General features: G+C 44.7%; 1 protein-coding gene across 1 annotated transcript in view; it reads left to right on the top strand.

Moving 5' to 3' along the window:
* The first annotated feature begins 6426 nt into the window (after nucleotides 1-6426).
* Nucleotides 6427-23408, top strand: part of B3GLCT (beta 3-glucosyltransferase) — a 93656-nt gene continuing 76674 nt past the window's right edge. The window contains exons 1-4 of the mRNA XM_029938477.1: nucleotides 6427-6536; nucleotides 6661-6951; nucleotides 14602-14641; nucleotides 20611-20720. Coding sequence (XP_029794337.1) covers nucleotides 6928-6951; nucleotides 14602-14641; nucleotides 20611-20720 — 174 coding nt within the window. The 5' untranslated portion in view covers nucleotides 6427-6536; nucleotides 6661-6927. The remainder of the gene's footprint in view (nucleotides 6537-6660; nucleotides 6952-14601; nucleotides 14642-20610; nucleotides 20721-23408) is intronic.

Genomic DNA, 23408 nt, shown 5'->3' with positions numbered 1-23408 from the left:
CCTCCCCCCAGGTGTCCCTGCCCCAGGCACCCCCTTCCCCCAGTGTCCATGCCCCTGCCTCCCCTGGCATGTCAGTTCTCTGGGCACAGTGGACTGTTAACCAAGCTTTGATGCTGAAGCCTGTTCCCAGGCCTTCTTGCTCCTATAATCTGAAATCTCAGGTGCCTGGAATTGACTTCCTCAGGCCCTGGGTTGAGGTTGCCCCAGCAGTGCTCTCCTCCTGGAAGCCTCCCCTTCCCTTTGCCACCCTGCCGTGGGTGAGCCGCCTTCTGTCTCCAGCCCTGGTGCTCCCTTGGGGACTCCCGTTAGAATGACAGCCATTAGTGTAGACACTTGTATACTTGGTTGTTGACCGAGGGACTGCTCTTAGAGCATTAACTCTTTGGGCAGCTGCTTATTCACCTTCCCTGGCTCCTGGCATAATGCTTGGCACTAATACACTCTTGGATTTTCTGTTGGACAAATAAAATATGAATTCATAACGATAATGACCATCGCTGCGAAGGCCCAGGGCACTCAGCATGCACCGGCCCTCTTATAGGAGCGTAACGTGTGCTAAACCGTGGGTCTTTGGTCACATGCCTGGGCTGGTTCTGTCCTCTGCCCAAGTGCAGGGACCAGGGCCCTCTGTCCTCAGCATGGGTGGGTGGAGCTGCTGGCCAGTGTGGCCAGAACCCCCAGGGATAGTAGATGGGTTTGAAGAAGAGGAAGGAAAGGCAGGCCCTGCCCCCTGTTGCCGGGTCAGGGTGCATTTGTTTCCCTTTAGCTGCTGCATAGATTATCTTCAAAGCAGGTAATTGGAACTAAGTAAATTGGCTGCTGGGCTGTGTATCCTGGAGCTTAAGGCCTCCTCTGGAGGACCTGGAATTAAACCTGGAAAGCTCTGGGGTGCTGGAGCCACTCCGGGAGGAGCTGCGCTGGGTGAAACGGTTTGTAAGTAGGTCACGGCAAAGAACGTGAAGCAGCCTCCCACAGCCTGTAGGAAGAAAAAGTGGGGCAGAGCCCCTGTGAGACCCCGAGCCCCCAGGGCCACCAGCTGCAAGCTCCCCGTGAGTGTTGTGGCTTCTTCCTGGATGGCAGGGGGGCCACACAGTTCCAGTCCTTCCTGGCTTCTGGGTCCGGCCACGACCACTGATCACCTAGATGCTGCCTACTCTGGCTGCGATCACGGTAGGCCGGCAGCTTTGTGCCCCTGTCTGCTGAGTTTGCAACCCTCCGAGCCCCACGCTGCACAATTTCTGTAGTATCTCACTTGATCCTGGTGTCATCCCTCTGAGCTGGCTTATTTCCTGTCTTCATGATTTTTTATTTTGGGTATTGAATCTGGTTTTCTGTGATCCTGGTTCCTGGGAGAGTCTGGGAAGACAGAGCAGGGAACAGGAAGAAATGGGAGTTCGGAGTTGCAATCATCTTTCCTGCACGGGCCTGGGGTCCCTTACTCCCTCCCAGGAACAAGATATGATATTTGATTAGTGTTGCTTAAATGCATTGCAATGAATTCGTCTCCAGTTTTCTGGCACTCCAGGGCTTAGGCTGGCCTATAAATCTTAGTCCCAGGTTAGTTGTAAAATCTTGATTTATCTCTCAGAATAGGTGTGCTAACACATTAGTTGGCTTGAATTATTTAAAGTTATCACGGAAAGGTCTTATTTCTATTGCCCGTCCTGATTTGCACTTTAAATATAGTTCCCTGTAGCAATTCACAGGAATTCATGTTGAAAATAGAAAAGGGAAAATTACTTTTAAACAGCAGTTTGGCATATAAGAGCATGATTTACCTTGGAATAGTTCTCTAACTGCACATTAAGGCCAAGCTTTCAAGAATATTTTTTCCCCAGTGAATCTGGAAATTAGTATGAAGCCAAACAGCAAACATCCAGCCTCAGGTGGCCCCTCCCTTTGGTGGGGGTGTGGGGGGAGGGAATCCCTTCCTTCCTGCCCCCCTCCCTGCTCCCCCCACCCCCTCAGGTTTGCAGTGTTAAAGCCCCACTGTATGCTTTTCTTAGGGTTCTGAAGGTGATGGGCAATTTCTTACCTCACTTGCTCATTTTTCTCACTCTTCTTAAATTTCACCATTTCTCCTTCACGTGCAAGTGTGAAAGCTGGGATTTTGTTGGTAGGAATTTTATAAAGGATCCATTATGTTAAGATGGGATTTATTAGTGTTATAGCATATGCTGTGCCTTCAAACACATTTGGTTCCCTGGTGATTTGTTTATGGAAACATAAAGGTAAAACCAAAAGGTAAAAAGATTTTTAAAAATACTCATTTAGTGAGGATTATCTTGTGATATGATTTGCTCTTATACCTGAGCGTAACTCCGAAGCATGTCTTATGTTAGTGCTTTATTTACTTTTTAAAGTAAGCTCTGTGCCCAGCATGGACTTGAACTCACAATCCCAAGATCAAGAGTCACATGCTCTACTGACTGAGCCAACCAGGTGCCCCCTGTGTTACTGCTTTATATATTACATCATTTATTTCTATCATGGAGGAAATTTGAGAGCAGAGTGTCATAGGGACAAATGATGATTTTGTGTGTTTTTTAAAAGAATATCTTAACTCTAGGCCTTTGTATTTTCAGAGGGAACTAAAATATAGTTTACTCCTAACTTCAGGTAAGCCTTGCCTGAATAAAGGTGTGCTGTCTTGGTTGCGTCAAAGAGGATTTGTAGAATTCACTTGATTTATTGGGAATGCCTTCCTTCCATGTAATTCCTGCATTAGTTGCTCGCTTATGAAAGGTGATGTGTTAGTAGGTCTCAGAACCAATACCAAATAAAGGCATGTTTTCTTCAATATAGAGTCTGCATTCTGAAGGACTTTTGTGTTGACATACTCTTTCTTTTCACACAGCCATCTGGCCTGCAAAAAAAAGTGAGGTAAGACTAAATCCTGGTTATTACATGATGAGTCACTGAACGTGTTAAGCTGAGAATGTGTTTTTTTTTTTTTTTTTTTTTATCTTGACAAAAGAGGGAATTCTAGCCCGGGGAGCTTTGGCTGTCTGTGTTTTGAATTAAGAATTGATGGAGTCGGCAGGGACGGATTTTGGACTCAGAGTCGAGTCTCAGATTGACCACAGTTGTTGTTATATCCTGCACGTTGTTGGAATGTTCTATTTCCGGCAATCCTGTGGTGCTAAGTGATGTTAACATGTTGTGGCTTTCATTAATAATTCTATTTCTGGTAGCTTCTCAAGGGCTTTCACGTGTGTGTGCTAGTTTGGAGGTAAATAAAATAAGACCAAACCAAAGAGTGAAATACCCAGAAGCAGACTTTAAAATGGTGTTTGGGGTTTAAGCTCTTCTTTCTTCTTAGAAGTTAATGATTCAGGCTTTCCGATTGCCTCTTTTTGTGTGTGTACGCACGCGTGTGTGCATAAAATGAAAAAGTAGATCAGATCCTAGTGAAAATAAATTGGTTGGGGGGGGGACACAGTAAATTCCTTCATTTTGCTTGGTGGATGCCCCCTAGTGGAAGGAGTAGACCGTTTGTAAGCAGTGTGATCCCAGGGCCATGGCAAAGACTTGCATTCACTCATTGATTCATTCATTCATTTGATAAATACTTACTGACCTTCTGTGTGCTGGCTGTGTTCTAGGTATGGGGTACCACATTCCTGCTCCCGTGGAGCTTACAATAAACTAATATGTAAGGGAAGCAATAAACAAAGAAATACGTATTATGTCAGTGGTGCTAAGTGCTCTGGAGAAGAACAAAGCGGAGTGAGGAACGTAAGGAGGGGTGGAGTGGGGGGTTTATTATTTATGTGAGGCGGTCTCAGCAGGGCCTCCCATACCATCTACTGTTACCTCGACTTCACACATAGAGGTTCATTTGGCTTACGTTTCAGGCTCACCCTGCCTTCTGAGATGTCATCTTGGAATTGGAAAGAATCAAACCACCTTAATTATTTACGTCTTAGTGTGACTACGTTTTAGATGATTTCCTCTGAGCAAATGTTAATGGGAGAGAACTCGAGGCAATGGATGTCTGGGGGCAGGGGCAGGGAGGGGTGGCAGGCATCCGAGTGGGAAAGGTCTTCTCCTGCCTGTCTGGAGGGCCTCCTCCGTTACCCTTTTAGTCCATTATTGCTCTGTGGCATTGCCCATTTTCTCCGGGGGATGCTAATTGGAGAAAGCAAATTCTGAAATGCTTTCCTCTTAGCTCTTCAGGAGAAATGCACTGTAACATTAAAGTATATTATTTCTTGTCTAGTTAACCTGTCTGCTTGTCGGGCTTATTATTTTGCTTTATATTTTCTAAGTGTTACTATCATGTTGTTTTTGTTGTTATAAACATGGAGCCTAGATGTGTCTCTAGAGTTATAGGGCTATCTTTATTTGTGGGCTCCAATGTAAGGCATTCAATCATCCTAAATAGGGAATGATTTTAGTTCCTCTCGCTGTCCTGGGCCCACTGCGTCAGTGGCTCTGTGAACTGTCCCCTGCGGGCGGTGGCATTATCTGCACCACACTGCTTACCCGGCAGCCCCTGGGACTGAAAGCTTGCCCCAGACTCAGCTCTGTTGCCTGCCAGGCCCTGGCAGTGATCATGTGAGTAGGAATTTGTAGTGCTTCCCTCTGGATTCTCAGGAATTCCCCTTTGCTTTGGAAGGCACTGTCGAGGTTGCTAAGGACTTGTGTTTCGCACACGTCTATTTTGTAGTTTCTATCCATAGACACAAATGGTGTACGCAGATTCCAGTTTCTTTGAGGTCGTTTTTCTTCAGCGTGGTAGCCTAAGCACATTGGCGTCACATCGATGAATAATTTCAGGTCCAGAAATGAACGCGGTACTAGTTTGCAGCAAATGCAGCTGCTTTTAAGAATGAGCAAAGCAAGTCTTGTTAAAGTACTCTTTTTTTCCCCCCTCATTTAAAGCAAAACTGCTGAATGGGAGAATGCGTCTTCACTGATAATTTTAATGTAAAAATGTTTTCTTTTTTCCAGCTTTTACTTTGGTTTCTGAAGATCTAAAGAAAGAGGTCAAGCAATCTAAGGTACTAATTCTAATGATCAAGTCTATTCTTCCTGTCTGAGATTCATTTATATTTTTTTGATGGCAGCTGTAATGATTTCATCTTTTAATGAAATGTTGGTCAACATAGATTTTTATTCCCTAGTGGCAACCTACAGACAAACTTTATTTTGTTATTTTTTATTTAATTTAAATCCAAGTTAGTTAACATGTAGTGTAACAATGATTTCAGGAATAGAGTTTAGTGACTCATCACTTACATGTAACACCCAGTGCTCATCCCAAGTGCCTTCTTTAATGCCCGTCATCTGTGTAGCCCATCCGCCCACCCATCAGCCCTCCAGCAACCCTCCGTTTGTTCTCTGTAGTTAAGAGTCTCTTCTGGTTTGTTCCCTCTCTGCTTTTATCTTATTTTTTAGATAAGCTTGCTTTAAAAAAAAAAAAAGACCCTTAGTAGTTACAGCAGACCAAGTAGGTTTCAAAAAAAGTATTTTGATATGGATTTAGACATTTTGGAAGTCTTGCTTGGATGCCTTAGTTTTCTCTAGTCTGACTGCATCTAAACTTGGGCTTCATTTTCCCAGTCTCAAGGAGAAGTAGTATGCTATGTCCCTGGGGTCACAAGAGCCTGAGACTCCCTCACCTTGTAGGTGGCACTGTGTGATGGTACTGAAGATGACTACCAGGGTCTTCACACAGTCGGGGCCAGGAAGCGAGACCCAGGGGACCAACGGAGATGGGACCAAACTTACCCATATCTCAGAGCAGCTGCTTTCTCATAATTGTTTGTGTTCAGGAACCTCACCTAATGTTTACCATTTTGGCTTTGCACTAGATGAGTTTAGCAGATGAGAAAGAATATTTTAAGAATGTGATTTGTCTTTATCATATTAGCTAAGGCTCAGTTGACTTCATTTATTTAATCCTACGATTAATGTAAAAGCATGTTTTTTTTAATAGAATGTTTCTTTTGTCAACACAATGGTATCTTTTCTAACCATACTCTGGGTTTCCCACACAGGAACAATAATAATGCTTTCCTTTGTTTTTAAGATCCTTAATGGTTAATAAAACATTTTCAGGCATTTCACTTAAAACTTGATCTTCTCAATGATCCTGTTATTGCTAAGCAAAACAGATATTCCCTTGTCCAGGCACACCTCAGGGGGGATGTGGGTTTGGTTTCACCCCAGGAAAGTGAGTTAAATGCATTTTTTGGTTTTTTTTGGTTTTCAGTGCATAATAAAAGTTGTAATCTGTTAAGTGTGCAATAGCATTATGTCTAAAAAAATATACATACCTTATTTACAAAGAACTTTATTGCTACCAAAAGGTTAACCATCATCTGTGCTTCCAGTGACTTGCAGTCTTTTTCCAGTAGAGGGTCTTGCCTCGACGTTGATGGCTGCTGACCAGGGTGGGCTTGCTGGAGGCTGGAGTGGCTTTGGCAGTTTCTTAAGACAACAGTGACGTTTGCCTCGTTGACTGATTCTTCCTTTCACAAGTGATTGCTCTGTGGCGTGTGATGCTGTTTGAGAGCATTTCACCCACGGTAGGACTTCTTTGGGAACTGGAGTCAGTCCCCTCAAACCCTGCCACTGCTTTATCTACTAAGTCTGTGTAATATTCCACATCCTTCGTCCTCATTTCACCCAGCTTCACTGCATCTTCCCCAGGAGCAGATTCCGTCTCGGGAAACCACGCTCCTGGCTCAGCCGTGAGACCCAGTCCTCGCCTGATCACCCTCCATCAGGAGATCACAGCAATGCCCCCCGCCTTCAGGCCCCACTTCCGGTTCTGGTTCTCTCGCTGTTTCCACCACATCCGCCGTGACTGCCTCCACGGACGTCCTCAGCCCCCAAAGTCATCCCCGGGGGTGGGAATCGGCTTCTGCCAAACGCCTGCAAATGTTGAAATTTTGACCTCTTCTCCATGAATCATGAATGTTCTTAATGACATCTAGAATGGTGAATCCTTTCCAGAAGATTTTCAGTTTGTTTTGCCCAGATCCATCAGAGAGATCACTGAGAGCTATAGCCTTACCAATGTGTTTCTATTTTTTATTTTTAATGAAGACATTTTAATTCTAGTGTAGTTAATATACAGTGTTATATTAGTTTCAACTCTATAGTGTGGCAATTCAACAATTTCATGTATTTCTCAGAGTTCATCAGGATAAGTGTGTTCTTAATTCCCTTCACTTATTTTACCCACCCCCCATGGCAACCCTCTGTTCTTTATAGTTAAGAGTCTTGGTTTGTCTCTCTTTTCTCCTTTGCTCATTTGTTTCTTAAATTCTACATATGAATGTAATCCTATGGTGTTTCTCTTCCTCTGACTAGCTTATTTTGCTTAGGATTATACTCTCTAGCTCCATCCATGTTGTTGCAAATGACAAAATATCATTCTTTTTATGAGTGAATAATATTCCATTGTGTGTGTGTCACATCTTTAAAAAATTTTTTTTAATGTTTTATTTGTTTTTAATAGAGAGAGCATGAGAGGGGGAGGGGCAGAGAGAGAAGGAGACACAGAACCGGAAGCAGGCTCCAGGCTCTGAGCTGTCAGCACAGAGCCTGACGCGGGGCTCGAACCCATGAATGTGAGATCTGACCTGAGCCGAAGTGGGAAGCTTAACCGGCTGAGCCACCTAGGCGCCCCTACCACATCTTCTTTATCCATTCATTTAATGGTAGATGCTTAGGCTGCTTCCATAATTTGGCTATTTTAAATAACACTGCAAGAAACATAGGGGTGTACATATCCTTTTGAATTAGTGTTTTTGTGTTTCTTGGATAAATACCCAGTGGTGTGATTGCTGGATCATAAGGTAGTTACAATTTGAATTTTTTGAGGAGCCTCCATATGATTTTCCACAGTGGCTGTACTGGTTTGCATTCCCACCAGCAAGCACAAGCATTCCCCTTTCTCCACATCCTCACCAACACCTGGTGTTTCTTAAGGATCGTAGCCATGAAATGTGTTTCTTAAGTAAGAAGACTTGAAGTCAGAATGACTTCTTGATTCACAGGCTGCAGAATGAATGCTGTGTCAGCAGGCACGGAAACAACATTCATCTCTTGTGTGTCTCCATCAGGGCTCTTGGGTGACCATGTGCATTGTCATCGAGCAGTGAGATTTTGAAGGTAATTTTTTTTTTTTCTGAGTAGTAGGTCTCAAAAGTGGGCTTTGGATATTCAGTAAACCATACTGTAAATGATGTGCTGTCCTCCAGGCTTTGTTGTTCCATTTATAGAGCTCAGACAGAGTAGGGTTAGCATAATTCTTAAGGGCTCTCAGATTTTTGGAATGGTCAATAAGCATTGGCTTTTGCTTCAAGTCCCTTTGTAGCTGCATTGGACGCTAACAGGAGAGTCAGCCTATCCTTTGAAGCTTTGAAGCCAGGCGTTGACTTCTCCTCTCTAGCTCTGAAAGTCCTCAGTGGCATCTTCTTCCAACAGAAGGCTCTTGTGTCTACACTGAAAATCTGATGCATAGTGTAGCCACCTTCATGAATGATCTCAGCTGGACCTTCTGGAGAACTAGCTGCAGCTTCTGCATCAGCACCACTGCTCCACCTTGTACTTGCATGTTATGGAGACAGCTTCTTTCCTTAAACCTCATGAACCCACCTCTGTCCGCCTCAGACATTTCCTCTGCTGCTTCCTCACCTCTCTCGGCCCTCACAGAATTGAAGAGAGTCAGGGCCTTGCTCTGGATTAGGCTTTGGTTTAGGGGAACACTGTGGCTGGTTTGATCTTCTAACCATATCACTCAGACTTTCTACACGTCAGCAAGGCTGTTTGCCTTTCTTATCATTTGTGTGGTCACTGGAATAGCCCTTTTCATGTCCTTCAAGCACTTGTCCTTCACATTTACAGCTTGGCTAATGTTTGGTGCAAGAGACCTAGCTTTCAGCCTGTCTCGGCTTTCAACATGCCTTCCTCACTAAGCTTCATCATTTCTAGCTTTTGATTTAAAGTGAGAGATGTGCAATCCTTCCTTTCACATGGGCACTCAGAGGCCACTGTAGGGTGACTCACTGGCCTGATTTCAATATTGTTGCATCGCAGGGAATAGGGAGCCCAGAGGACAGGGAGAGAGATGGGAAACAGAGCACATAATGCCTGTGTCCTTGAAGTTCACCACCTTACATGGGTGCTGCTCCTGGCATCCGAAAACAATGACCATAGTAATATCAAAGATGACTGATCACAGATCATTCTAAGGAATGTAATAATAATGAAAAAATCTGGAGTATTGTGAGAATCACCAAAATATGACACAGAGACACAAAGTGAGCAAATATGCTTGGAAAAATGGCGATGATAGACACGCTTAATGCAGGGTTGCCACAGCCCTTCAATTTTTAAAAAATAAAAAAAAAAACCCACAAAATACCTGCAAAGCATGGTAGAACAAAGCATAAAAAACACAGTCTGCTGTAGAGCAGAGAAAACCTGCCTTCAAAGAAGTCATGTGATTTGATTGAGGTCACACGGCAATTAAAAGGGTAAAGTCAGAATCTAAATTTCCTGAATCTGTGCATTTTTCACGCTGTAATTTTATACAGCTGTGTGCATTAGAACCTGTATGCGTGTTTGGCAATAATCAAGCTCCTTTGTAATGAACGTAAAGTTTAGCTACCTAAGGAATATTAAGAGGGAATTAAAATTTTGTGTAATGAATTTAGAATTATAGCATATACTTTTAAATATAGGTTTAACTCATATTTTCAAATGGGGAAATTTATGTATCCATCTCTTTACATATGTATATAAATATAGGTAGAAATAAGGCGAGTCTTTTATCTTAGTGTCGTTTTTCATGCAAAGGTATGAAAGCCCTGGAAAAATGTCATTAACCCCATCTGTGCTTAGGCCATGGAGCCAAAAAAGCCATTAATCCCCTGAGGAGAGGCAGTGATAGAATGTCTACCGTAGACATTCCCGAGACTGGGAGAGAAGAATTAATTTGTCTAAGGTCACCCAAAGTCTGTAGATGAACCTGGAGATAGGAGGTAAGGCTCTTAACAACAACCACATTAATTTGGGATCATGAGTTTATCACCCTCTGCAGAAGTGATCGGGACCTGGCCTGCAGTGCTGGAGAGGGGCCGCCTTCCATCCCCCCTTGCCTCACTGCATGCTTTAGTCGGGGCCCCAGGCAGGGCTCTCTCTGGAATGCGCGCGGCCCTACTCAGGGCTGGGGGCGTGCCTCACACAATGTTCACACTCACTGGTTGGCACCAAGTGGCTTGCCATCTGAATTCTGGGTGCCGCTAGTCCCCTGTTACTCCTCCCAGGACCTGGCCTCTAGGCCCAGGCTCCTCATCTGCATTCCTGGTCCCTGGCACTGACCCGGATTCTGACCTCCCTCAGCTTTCAGGGGGAGCCTACCCACCCAGGCTTGTGCTCCTGGCCATGGTAGCGCCTCAACCACAGCCTGGTGCCACCGGCTTCACCCCGCAGTTTTGCCCACTTACACCCTGTGGTGACTGTGGTGACTTGTGGTGTTGTGTCCTGTGTGATGTGGGGTTAGAGTTGGGCACTGGGGTTTACATCCCTTCAACACTGAGACGCTGTGGAGACCCTCTCTGTATCTCAGCTTCCTCATCTGTAAGATGGGGTCATAAGACCTGTATGAAAAAGCTGTTTTGAGGAGGATGTGTGTGTGTGTGCGTGTGCGCATGTGCACGCGTGCCCACCACTTAACCATCACTTACCATCAGTTGCCAGACCCCACCTGATAGGACAGCAAGAAATATTTTATGCAGCCTTTCCAGCTGAAACCTAAACAAATCAAAGTAAGAAGAGGAACCGTGGGCCTTACTGCTTTAATCAGTGAGATTTCTTTTATGGTATAGGTTGACTTCATATGAAGTAGAGGAAGGTGATGATGGAAAGAGCAGTAGGTACCAAGTATTGAGCATTTTCTTCAGGCAGACGCCATGCTCAGCATTAGAGTGCCTAATGAAACTCCCACAACACCCCTGTGCTGTAGGTCTTGTAATTATTATTCCTGTTAGACAGATGAGAAACTGAGGCCTGAGCTAGTAAGTGGTGGGAGCAGAATTAAAACATGGGACTAACTTCCAGCTGAGACCACCGATGGGCACATCCTCATCAGTTCATTTTATTCAAAAGACCCAGGGATGGCGGTTGTTTGTGATGGGGTACAGGATGCCATTTTGTTTTCTTCTTAAAAGATTTGATACCAAATTCTTCTGAGGAGGTTTTATCTTTTCATGAAGATCTGTAAACTAGTCATTACATGGGTGAATTGCAAGTGTTCTAGTCTGTGGTGATTTAACAAATAAAACTTGTATCAAAGGGAGACTTTTCCCGGCTAGGGTAGGAACTGTCTGTGGGGTAGATGCATTAGTAGCCAATCTCTTTCCTATCTGCGTAGCAGTTCAGTTGACCTCTAAAACCTTGACAGTGGGCACATTTTGACTGATCTCAATAGTGTAAAAAGTATGTGGCAGCAGAGATAATAAAACAAACCGTTTGCTTCTTCCTAGGAAGAGCTAAGGCTTTTCACGAGGGAAATTGGAGGCAGAATTTAAAGGTCTTGTCAGTTCATTCGTTTAGTCTAATTTTCTTTCTCAAAGGGGAAATTGCTCAAGACCATTTTGGATCCGTTCAGTTCACTTAATTCGACCATTCTTGGATGTTTTGTTTTTAGAGTTTATAAATTGAGCCGTTCAAAATGGTTAATCATTTCTGATCTATTGTTTTCAGCCAGTTGGAGCTGCAGTGTTTAATAGCAAATGGAAAGATGTGTCATTTTGGTTGATTTTCTTTGGTTTCACAAAGAGATGTGGTAGGAAGTCCAGTTGGTTTCCAGCTTAAGTTACTCAATCAGGAAACACTGAGTTCAGGGTTTTGTTTTTTCTTTATCTTTCAGTTTAGTTTTAAAGGTGACTCTTGTTATGGTGCTTTCCTCTGTTGCGTGTTTCCTGAAGAATGCCTCTGGAGGAAGACAAGGTGTGCATTATCATGTGGATTTAAGAAATGAACGTTGGAAAGAACTCTGAAGACCTGGATTTTCATCCTGGTTCTGCGGCTAGCATGACCTCGGACTTAGGGAAAATTCTTTACTTTTGCTGAGCCTCTGTTGTCTCATTTCTAAAAGGGGAGCATTGGATTGGAACATCTCTAGTGCTCTCTTTTTTAAAAATTATGGTAGGGGCATGGGTGGCTCGATTGATTAAGTGTCTGACTCTTGATTTCAGTTCAGGTCATGGTCTCACGGTTCAAGTGATTGAGCCCCATGTTGGGTTCTGCACTGACAGCACAGGGCCTGCTTGGAATTCTCTCTCTCCCACCTTTCTCTGTCCCTCCCTTGCTCTCTGTCTCTTTTTGTCTCTTTCAAAAATAAACAAATGAACAATAAAAAATTATGGTAAAATACACATAACATAAAATTTACCGTCTTAACCATTTCTATGTGTACAGTTCAGTAGTGTGAAGTGTATTCACACTGTTTGTGCAAACAATCTTCGGGACTCCTCATCTCATGAGTGAACCCGTCCCCATTAAACAGCTCTCTGTCCTCCTCCCTTCTACTTTGTATCTATGAATCAGACTATGTGATAAGTAGAACACTACAGTGCTTGGCTTTTTGTGTCTGGATTATTTGACGTAGCGTGATGGCCTCAAGGCACATTGGTGTTGAAGCATGTGACAGAATGTCCTTCCTTTCTAACGCTGGATGATATTCCATTGTGTATACACACCGTATTTTTTTGACCCACTCCAATGCTACTTTTAGATCGAAACTTCTGAATTTTCCATGATCCTCATCTGTCAGCCAAAGCTGTGGGGTGGGCAGCAGTGAAGGGGGAAAATCAGATGGCATCTCTGGTCCTGAGGCTGGTGCTACTTCTCCAAGGGCAGGCCATTCTCCAGGCCAACAGTGGCATTTAGAATGTGTGGAAGATGCAGTGAGTCTCTACCTGCTACCTTAGGATGATAACCCGGCTTCGGGTCAGCACAGCTAGAGAAGTGGCTGGAGTGGTCCAGTACTTTTTAGTGGGTTTTTCAAAAAAGTCTGTGTTTTATCAAGATTCAGTGAAGTGTCACTGGGTCCCGAGGCATAACAAAGGAGTCCACAGTAACTATGGGGTTCTTCTCCATTCAGTGGTATTTCTATTCTTGGGATGAAGATCATTTCAGGAAATGCTGCCAAAGGTAGACACCCTCTGTGTTTTTTCTCTCTCTTTCATGTCTGTTGTTATGGTCTCTTTGGCATTCTGAGAGGGTACAGCTCTGTGTGGCTGTATCTTGGCTTTTAAACTGTTCCCAGTTTTGTTGGGAAAGGCTCGCCAAGTGCATTTCTTATTGCAGTCTGTGAAGAAAATTGAAGGATATTTGCCACTGTCCAATTGTTATAATTATAACAAATGGCAGTCGAAAGCAGAAAAAGGCAATTAGAGAGAAAATTCCTTCCTGTCTGCTGGAGAAGGCAAGATTAGCTGCTTGTACTTTGCACTTTGTCAGAGAAATCTTTTTTTTTTTAATGTTTATTTGTTTATTTTGAGAGAGAGTGAGTGAGTTGGGGGAGCAGGAGAGGGGCAAAGAGAGTGGGAGAGAGAATTCCAAGCAGGCTCCCTGCTGTCAGTGCAGAGCCCGACTTGGGGCTCAGTCTCATGAGCTACGAGATCATGACCTGAGCTGAAATCAAGAGTTTGACACTTAACCAACTGAGTCACCCAGGAGTCCCATCAGAGAAATCTTTTAGGAACCCATTCCCTGATCTACCCAGGATCAGGATCTGGTATTTCTGTGTTCATGTCTGGATTTGTGTCCAGAGCTCTGTAGCTCTAAGAAGCCTCTTCTGTGCTCAGAGTCTCCTGGACCAAAGACTGAGTGCCACCTGGGGCCTTGCTTAGGCCGCCAGTGCTGCTCCTCAGTGGCAGAGGTCATGGTGGTGATGTTCTGGACAACAGTATGTCTGAGCCCACAAGATGATAAAAACCGTACTTAGTAAAGCTCATATTCATGAGAAACATACACTGCCAGCGTTGATATGGTCTCTGCCATGCTTTTGAGTTTAAAGGTTTTTTTTTTTTTTTAACATTTATTTATTTTTGAGAGACAGAGACAGATCATGAGCAGGGGAGGGGCAGAGAGAGAGGGAGACACAGAATCAGAAGCAGGCTCCAGGCTCTGAGCTGCCAGCACAGAGCCTGATACGGGGCTCAAACCCAGAACTGTGAGATCATGACATGGGTCGGAATTGGTTGCTCAACTGACTGAGCCACCTAGGCGCCCCTCAAGTTAATAGGGTTTTAAATGAACTCTCCCAAGAACACTGTGAACCAGTTGTTCGCTCCATTTTATACAGGGGGAAAGAGCCCCATGACTTGCCCAAAATCATGTAGGGAAGGGGCAGCCCCGCAGGAGGCCCCTGCCAGGATGCGGAAGTGCGCCATTGCTGTTCCCTTTATGCCCTAAGTTTCCGTCCGTTTCCTTCGCGAGCATTGCCAAGCTCTGGTCAACGTCTTCCTCAGACGTCACTGTGTACCATACGTGTTCACTTGGTGTTTTGCTAGCTGTGGTATACGATGACACTTATCTGACTTATCTTTTTCTCTTTTGTCTAAAATACAGAATTTGGAGAAAGATGGTATCTCAAGGAAGAGTGACCTAGGTAAGCGATGATTTTTCTTTTTAACTTATGAGCATGTACACAGGTACGTCTCTTGTAAACCGTATTTCAGCAAGGTGAATTTCTCCTTCTGATTTTACTTATGAGATGAAGATTGCTGTGAAAAAGTTCTGATCTCTTACGAAGACACAGGGAGAACGCTTTTCAGGCCAACACAGTGGCACGTGCTTTGTATTGGAAATGACAGCTAATATGTTAGGTTTGAGGTCCTCGACCACCATTTGTTGAGTTTCCAGTGAGGGCGGACAACCGGGCCCGGTGGCAGCTGTGGGGGCTGCGGAGGGGAGGGAGGCCCGTGTCTGATGTGAGAGGCCCCCTAGCCTTGGCCTGCAGCCAGACTCCCCACGTGTTGACATGCAGACACGGTTTTCCCGACAGGTTAGCTTGTCAGCCACGTCTGTCAAACCCATCCCAAGGACTGTGGTGCGGAAGCGCGACTTGCGTCTTTGTGGACCCCCGGTCCTTCCATCCCGGCCCGTAGTCACCCTTATGTGTGCTCCCTTCCAGGCTATCATAAGTGTTTTCAAAATGTGACCACAATGTCACAGTTTTTTTTTCCTGTGAGAAGTATGCCTCAGTGTGTCGATGAGAGCATAAGGCTGATGTCTGCGTGTGGGGCCTCTTTCCAAAGGGTGTGAGTGTTGCCGATGTCGGTCGCCCCAGGGTAGGCCATGGAGACCTACACGGTGGTCCTCGGACAGGAGGGTAAGGGTACACTTTCCTTTCTAGGCCTTCCTTTTGTGCGCCCGGGCTCTGCAGGGTCTAGATGGCAGGAGAGGTGCCCCGGGTCGTAGGGGCAGGATGGCCTGTGCTGGGGCCCGGCATGCAGGGGACCACAGGGACACGGTGGGAGACCGCACCTCTGAGACTGACGCATTCAAGGAGTCCCTTAGGGTCATTGCCTCTTCTTGTTTGTATTACGACACCCGTATGGCCCAGAAACTCCTCCCCATGTGGAGAAATTCTCTCTGCTGTGGAGCCCCGTGGGTTTGGGCATTTGTTTATCCTATGGGAGCTTTAGGCCTTCTTATAGAAAATGGTTATTAAATGAGCGGCTGATGTCTGGGACATGGGCTTCAAAGTCCTGAGGGGAAGTTACCGGAGAAGAAAATCGACATCCTTGCAATTACAAGTGGTCAGTCTAGTGATACATACCTTGGTATCAGCATATCCGAAAAAGATCCAGGGGGCGTATTTGCCACAGTGTTGACGTGGCGGGACCCGGGCGGGAGCCTACAAAAGCAGCCCTCCCAGAAGGATCATTCTGGCGCCACCCTCAGGCCTGGGCAGCAGACTCGCAGGGCGGGGCAGCCTGGTTTCTGTGTTAGCTCACTGTCTTGTCATAGGTTCACAGGTGACAGTCGTCCTCACTGAGTAGAACACAACCGGAGTGGCTCTTCACGTGTGTGCGCGCACGCATGCGTGTACTTAAGGCTTGTATCAGAAGAACACCACACTATTTCTCATTGTTGAAATTCATGTTTCTAGACATCTGACCAGGAAAGACTGGTGCTTAGTAGAACACTTGGCACATGATAAGTGCTCAGCAGCTAAAGAACAGAGAACCTTCGTTTTCTTTTTCCTTAAAGGAATTACTATTTTTCCCTCAGGGATCTTTTCTCACCACCTTCTTGGTTCTGTCCCCTTTCCTTAACGGGCAGCTTACCCTTGGCCTCAAAACCACATGGGTCCTCTCCTAGCCTTGACTCCCTTCCTTTTCTTCCCTTGCTAACCCATTTTGCCCCTCATTATTGTCAGACGCTTACAACCCATTTCTTGTACCTTCCTGGAGGAGAGCAATGATCTGTCTTGAGATGTGACAGTGTTTGCCGATGGCAAATGGCAATGAGTTCAGAGAAGTTCGAGGGAAGTGATAAGGAATCAGTAGGGTTGTATTATTTAGCTCCACTGACTGGGCGGTGGGAGCTTGAACCAGAGGCAAGGGCAGCACAGGCAGAGAAGACCACGGCCACCGTGGGCCCTGGGGTCTGGACTCAGCCAGATGTGACCCAGTTAGGGGGGCTTAGGATGTCTGTCAGCAAAATAGTTCTTGCAGGTGATATAAAGGACCTCAGTAACTGAAGGATTCAAGTGGTTTTCAGCACCTGACTGTGCTAGCCTGTTTGTTTGTGTTTCCTGGAATGGAGGTGGGGCTAAATGGCACATCAGTGATTTTCTGTCATTCATTATTAACAGGGTTTTAGGAACTGGGCTGGGTGCATCTTTACTCTTTTGTCTCCTTACTAGTAACTGCCCCATGTGCATCCGATTTCTTAGCCGTACCTGACTGTTCCTGTTCCAGGGCCGTTATTCCCCTGGCTGTCCTGAACCGTCACTGTTCCCTCTGTCTGGAGGGTCCTCCCACCGCTTCTTGGGGTAGCCCCAGGACCCAGTGTCTCCATCCCTTCTTCTGGGAAGGCCCCACTCTCTGGGGTCCCGGATGGCTCTGTGGCCCTTCTCCAGTCTGACAGCTGTTAATCTCTAGATCCACCCTCCTAGTGCAGCACTGAAGTCCTTCATGATCAGATCTGGCTGAGCCAGCCTCCCTCTCCAAACCCGGCTTCCCTCTCTAACTTTATCACGGACTGTTCCCCTTCGTCTTTTTCTCAGAAATGCCTGACAGATTCCCTGGTCACCTACTCCTCCACTGCAGAGATATGGTGGGCTGTGGGCTCTGTGATAATCGCGCTTACCTCTCTGCCACTGATCGGCTACCCTCTGTGCCCGAGTCTGCAGAAAACTGCTACATTTTATTATTTTTAATAAAAATTAAAAAAAATTATTTATCTTGAGGGAGAGAGAGTACAAATGGGTGAGGGAGAAAAGGAGGGAGGGAGAGGAGGAATCCCAAGCGTTCTTTGCACAGTCCATGCACAGAGCCTGACGTGCGGCTTGAACCTGCAAAACCGTCAGATCATGACCTGAGCTGAAGCTGGGTGCTTAACCTACTGAGCCACCCAGGTGCCCTGTAAATTGCTGCATTTTAACGGGAACTCCAGACAGGCCCCTTTCTTGCACTGGGCCCCCGTCCTCTGTGCCCCATTCCTGCACTTGGCTCTGTATTGGAGTGGCTGCCTTGCCTTCCGAACTAGGTTCAGGCTCTTACGAGCTGGGACTGTGCCCACCTCCTCTCTGTGTGCCAGAGCCTTGCACTCAGTACAGGCTTCCAGATTGTTTCCTGGATGAGTGCCCCGAGCACATGTGATCAAGGCACGAGAGAAAGGAAGGTGATGATTTCTTCAGTGCAGAAAAAACAAATACAGCTCTTAGCACAGGACTCTGTTATAAGCAGAGGGGAATGACTCCCTTTTTTTCTTCTTGCAAAGCCTCTTCCCCATGTGGAGGAACTGTTGTCTTCGTGGGAAGAGTGGGAGTTTTGCTGTTCTGGTAGGAGAAATGGCAGGAGTTGATTGCTGCAGGATTAACGTTTTGACAGATGGATTTGCTCTTTTAAAAATTTTTGTGAACATACAGGAAGCTACAAAGAGTAATATAATGACATCCATGTAGTTTTCACCTAGTTTAGGAAATAAAACATTCCTAACATAGCTGAAGCCTTTTTACCATTACCTTGGTTTGGTGTGTTTATCATTGTCCTGTAACCTTTTATATTTTTACATCATATATGATATATGTATATAGTATATGTCCATCTTATATATATTTGTGTTTATCTTTTCACAAACCATTGATTTATATACGATTCATCTATCATATCCATCTGGATAGATGCATCAGGTGCTAGTTAATTTTTATTGCTGTATAGTATTCTACCTTGTATATCTTGTTAGTGGGTTTTTGAGTTGCTTCATATTTTTCCTTTTACACAATCCTGCTGTGAGCCCTCTTGTTATATATCCTTATTTACACATCTGCAAGCTTCTCAAGGATCATTAGTAGGAATGGAGTTTCTGGGTCATTGGGAATGTGCATCTTCAGCTCTATTAAATTTTGCAAAAATTTGAAGTTTATTCCATTTTTTAACAAAAGCAAGTCGTTACCACTCCTCTTTTGATATGTCCCTTACATTAATGGTTTTAGATGTGGTAGATTGAATATTACATTTCAGCTGAAATATAAGACACCCGTTTAAGGCTTATCTGTGTGTCCTATTTATAGAGCTAAGAAGCTGATTTGAAATAGAGGCAGGTATGTGGAATGTTCATATTTATATAAATTCCTTCAGGAAAAGAATTAGGTCATATTCAGTAGGTTGAGCATTTTCTTTTAAATTTTTTATTGAGTTTTAACCAAAGAGCATTTTGGATTATTTTTAGGATCTGGATGGCTCACCGTGGAGCTATTTGTTGTATGAATATTTGAGTGAGTGAATAAATGAGTGGAACTACAGAGCAGAACATCAGCGCAACAAGATATAATGGAATAAAATTAAAACCAGATTATGTCCCTGAGTCGAGGTGTTAAAGGGCCAGGCATATGGTGGGGGTGAGGTTCCCACGTTCATTGCCGGAAGCCTGCCGGTGGCAGTTTAGGAGAGGTCTGCCTTCTGCCAACACCCCTGTCTGGCAGCAGGGTGCTGACACAGTGGCCGTTTCTACCTGTTGCTTTATCGCAAGCTCAGAACCTCATGGGCTGCTCCGTTGTGGGCACTGGGCAGCTCTCTTTACCGGCAAGGCCTCCAGTGGCCCTCCCCAGGCAGGGGGGCCTAGCATCTGTGGTTTACTGCTTGCAGTTGCCCTGAGGTGAGTCTCTAGAGGGCTGGCAAATATTGCCAGTTGTTGTAGATGGACTTTTATGCCACGCTTCTTTTTTTTTTTTTTAAGTTTTATTTATTTTGAGAGAGAGAGAGAGAGAGAGACAGTGTGAGCAGGGGAGGGTCAGAGAGAGAGGGAGACACAGAATCTGAAGCAAGCTCCAGGCTGTGAGCTAGCTGTCAGAACAGAGCCCGATGCGGGCCTCCAACCCATGAACTGGGAGATCATGACCTGATCTGAAGCTGGACGCTTAACCGACTGAGCCACCCAGGCACCCCTACGACACACTTCTTGCTAATGCCCTGCTGCTGTGAAATTACGGCTGTTTTCCTGGAGATAACACTTAATTCTGGCTAGGTGCCTTGTGAAGCAGGGTAGAGATTACTGAGTTATTTATTTGCAAGCTCTTGTGAACTCATGGGACAGAAGCAGCCACTGTTGAATGTCCCCTTCAAGAGTCATCCAGAACATTCTGGAGGTAGTGTATACATCTGCTAGGGCTGCTGGATTGAGGTAGCACCAACTGTGTGGCTTAAACAACAGAAATCTGTCCCACAGTTCTGAAGGGCAGAAGTCTTAGATCAAGGTGTAGACAGGGGTTGCTTTATTCGGAGGACTTTCTCTTTAGCTTTTAGATGGCTGTCTTCTCTCTGTGGCTTCGTATCACCTTCCCTCTGTGTGTCTGTGTCCAGATTTTCTCTTTTTGTAAGGACACCAAATATGATTGGATGAGCACCCCCACTAGTGACCTCACTACCGTGATTACCTCTGTAAAGACGCAGGTCCGAATAAGGTCACATTCTGAAGTCCTGGGCATTAGGACTCCAACCTATGCTGTTTGGAGGACACACTTCAACCCACAGCAGTAACAGTACAGTGTAGGATGACGTGGACATTGTTAGGAGGCTCATTGCAAACAAGATTCTCCGCTTCTGGGGAGGCAGGTGTTCTGGACATGTTCACACTTTCTCATGTTTATAGTCATTCTTTTGACAGATGTAGGCGCGGCCCACAGTTTGTTACCACAGGGTTGATTGAGGACAGTGAGCTTATTTACCTGCTCACCTCTAGTGAGGATGCTTCAGAGATCAGTGTAAAAAGAGATTTTGTCACTATGGCTACATTTAAATTGATTTTCCCCCCCTAAGAGTGTATGGCCTGAAGCCTTGACTTGTTGTTAAGTTTATTTCAATTGTTGAAAAATAAAAGCTGAAAACTTTTTTTTTTTGGTTCTAGATTTAAAAGGAATTGTATTTGTCATCCAGAGTCAAAGTAATTCTTTTCATGCAAAAAGAGCAGAACAGTTAAAACAAAGCATCTTAAAGGAAGCTGCAAATCTTACACAGGTAGGTGGTGATGGCTGGGGTGGCCTTCGGTTACTCGTTTGCCGGTACATTTCATGTTTTCCAGAGTACTCCATCCATAGAGAATTAGTTCCATTCAGATGAAAATAGCTCTTCTGACTTGTTTTGCCTATTTAATATTGACTGGTGTTTAAAATGCTCTAGTTAATTCCTAGTGGCCAAAGCGTTATCTTCTAAATTCTTCTTATTTTGTTCAATTTAAGAGACTTACGTAATTGTGTAGGACACTTGTGCTTTTGTCACAGAGTATGAGACAACGAAGTGGAAGGAATAACATTTTAAAAGCGGGTCTTAAAATAGCAGAGATAATTAATGTTCAAAATTTTAGTACCAGGTTCTAAGGCAATTTTCATGTTGAAGTAACATTGTCATTAACCTTCGAGTGGTGTTTCCTCCGTGAGTCTCTTCATCTGGTTTTTAATTGGATATCATTAATTGGACTTTTGAGTTGATTTGTAATGTAATATACAAGAAGGATTACAGTGAGAAAGATCGACACATGCAGGTACCTTTTAATAATGTTTAAAATAGGCATGAACTGAATTTAATGCTGGCAGTTTGAGTAAAGGACGATCTGCCTTCTTCTCTTGCCACGAAGGTGCCTTCTTTAGCAGAGCAAAAATAAAAATAAAAAATAAAAACAGTTCCTCCAGGCCAGCGTGCTCCACTGCATTGCCATGGCCTTCAAGAAAGAAGTGCTTGTCTGTCTATAAATGCCATCCCTCAGCTCTCTCAGCAACACTTTGACAGGAAATGTGCTTTCTTTCTCTTGGTGGGTGCTGTGATAAACAAAGGATTGGAAATATCAATGGAAAAATTAGCAGCCTTAATGGTATTCAAGGCAGAGACGCTGCTGAGAATAAGGTTAATTGTGCTTAATCTTTAAATGCTTTACATATAAAATTCACCCAACCTCCCAGCATCCTTGTGAGAATGGGTCCTTTGTTTCCCTGCTTGGAGCATCGTACCTTCTCGAGGGAGAGGAAAGACTCATGTGCCAAAAGCAGAATTTTTGGGGGTGGGGGTAACTGCCTAGAGGAGCAGCTTGATGAGTTTTAAATTCTTCTTTGTCTGGAAACCCAACTTTTGGAGATTTTCTTTTACCAAACGTTGTCTGAGTTCATCAGAGAGGCAGCTATGCGGTACGCTTGACTGGCTGGCCTTCTTTGCTCTGGCGACAGCACCGGTAGAGTGGTCAAACCAAGGCCATGGCAGGGAGGATGGGGAATTGGTAGCCCATAATCCCTCGGTTGGGTCCAGGCAGGCGTTAATGGAATTCTGCCCAATTGGGCCTTGGCAGTTACCCCAAATTGTGTCGTCAGTGATGATATCAGGACAGAGTTATGTGTGGCTGACTCCTATATGAATTCAGAGACTATGTCACCATATGTGTCCTTGATCTCAGAAATCCCTTCCATCTCATAGAGGCAGAGTCATGTGGTTTAGATTCTGTATCTTCCCCGTTTACTCCAGGTTATCCAGCGTTTGCTTCCTCCATAGCACTTTCAACCTAGAGGGCAATCAATGTTTGGCAGTTGAATTGAATCCAGAAGAAATTGAACAAATTAATATGAAAACTTCCTTTGAGTAAATTATTTTGTCCATTAAAATTTTTTTTGATTCTTAAATTGATAATGCTCACCGCCTCTCTGATTACCTAGAATAACTATTTGACTTCTCCCAGTGTAGGGAAATGAGCAGAGTAAAAAGTTGAGTATGAGTTCGTGCTAGGAAGATATAATCTCATGGGTGAGTGAGTCTTTATGGGACAATATGGAAAAGAAAATCCACTTGACTGCCTTAACACAGAAGGTGGAGATGTACTTCCCCTCACAAATAGTCCAGCTGGTGGGTGGTCCCGGGGTGGGCAGCTCTGCTCCAGATAACTTCCGTTTTGTTACTTCACCATGGGCTAAGGTGTCATGTTCTTACCGGCATGGTTGGAACGGGTTTGCCACCACTACATTGGCATTCCTGTGTGTGGAGGACCACCAGTTTCCTTGTAGGATGTGGCCTGGAAGTTGTATGCCTCATTTCTCCTACATACCATTCCTTGTCCTGAACATAATGACATGGGGCACTTAGGCTGGGAAGGGCAATATCTAGTTGATGGCCTTTGGATCCAGTCAAAACTCAAGTTCTCATCACTAAGAGGAAGAAGAGACAAACTGACATCTCTGCTAACGTCAGGATTTTGTTTACACATCAAGGACTCACCTAGTCAGTAGAAGACTTTATCTATGAAACTCTCGTTAGTTCATTCATTCATTCATTCAGTATTTGCAGAGTAAAGTACTGGGCATACAGGCATCAGCAAAGCATAGGCCTTGTAGTTGAAGAACCCACAGCCCAGGAGAGGAGACAGGCCCATAAATGGGCAATTTTAAAGCCAGGTGGAAATGCAGAAGGACAAGTACTGCATGATTCCACTTATATGATGTATCTAAAATAACCAAGTTCATAAAATCAAAGACCAGGAGCGTGGTAATCAGGAGGCGGGAGGTGTGGGGGCCAACCTGGAAGGTCAGGTAGGGACCTGACCGTGAGGGGCTGCATGTCCTCTTAAGGACCCAGACCTTTCTCAGGACCACTCAGGATGCCCTCTGGGCATGGGAGAAGTATTTCTTTGAGATCCAAGATGTGACAGTCTTGATGCAGGAGGATTCTGAA

The sequence above is a fragment of the Suricata suricatta genome, chromosome 4 (assembly GCF_006229205.1).
Source record: "Suricata suricatta isolate VVHF042 chromosome 4, meerkat_22Aug2017_6uvM2_HiC, whole genome shotgun sequence".
In the NCBI taxonomy this organism is placed as follows: Eukaryota; Metazoa; Chordata; class Mammalia; order Carnivora; family Herpestidae; genus Suricata; species Suricata suricatta.
The sequence above is the reverse complement of the archived record's forward strand: the minus strand, read 5'-3'. Positions and strand labels throughout refer to the sequence as shown.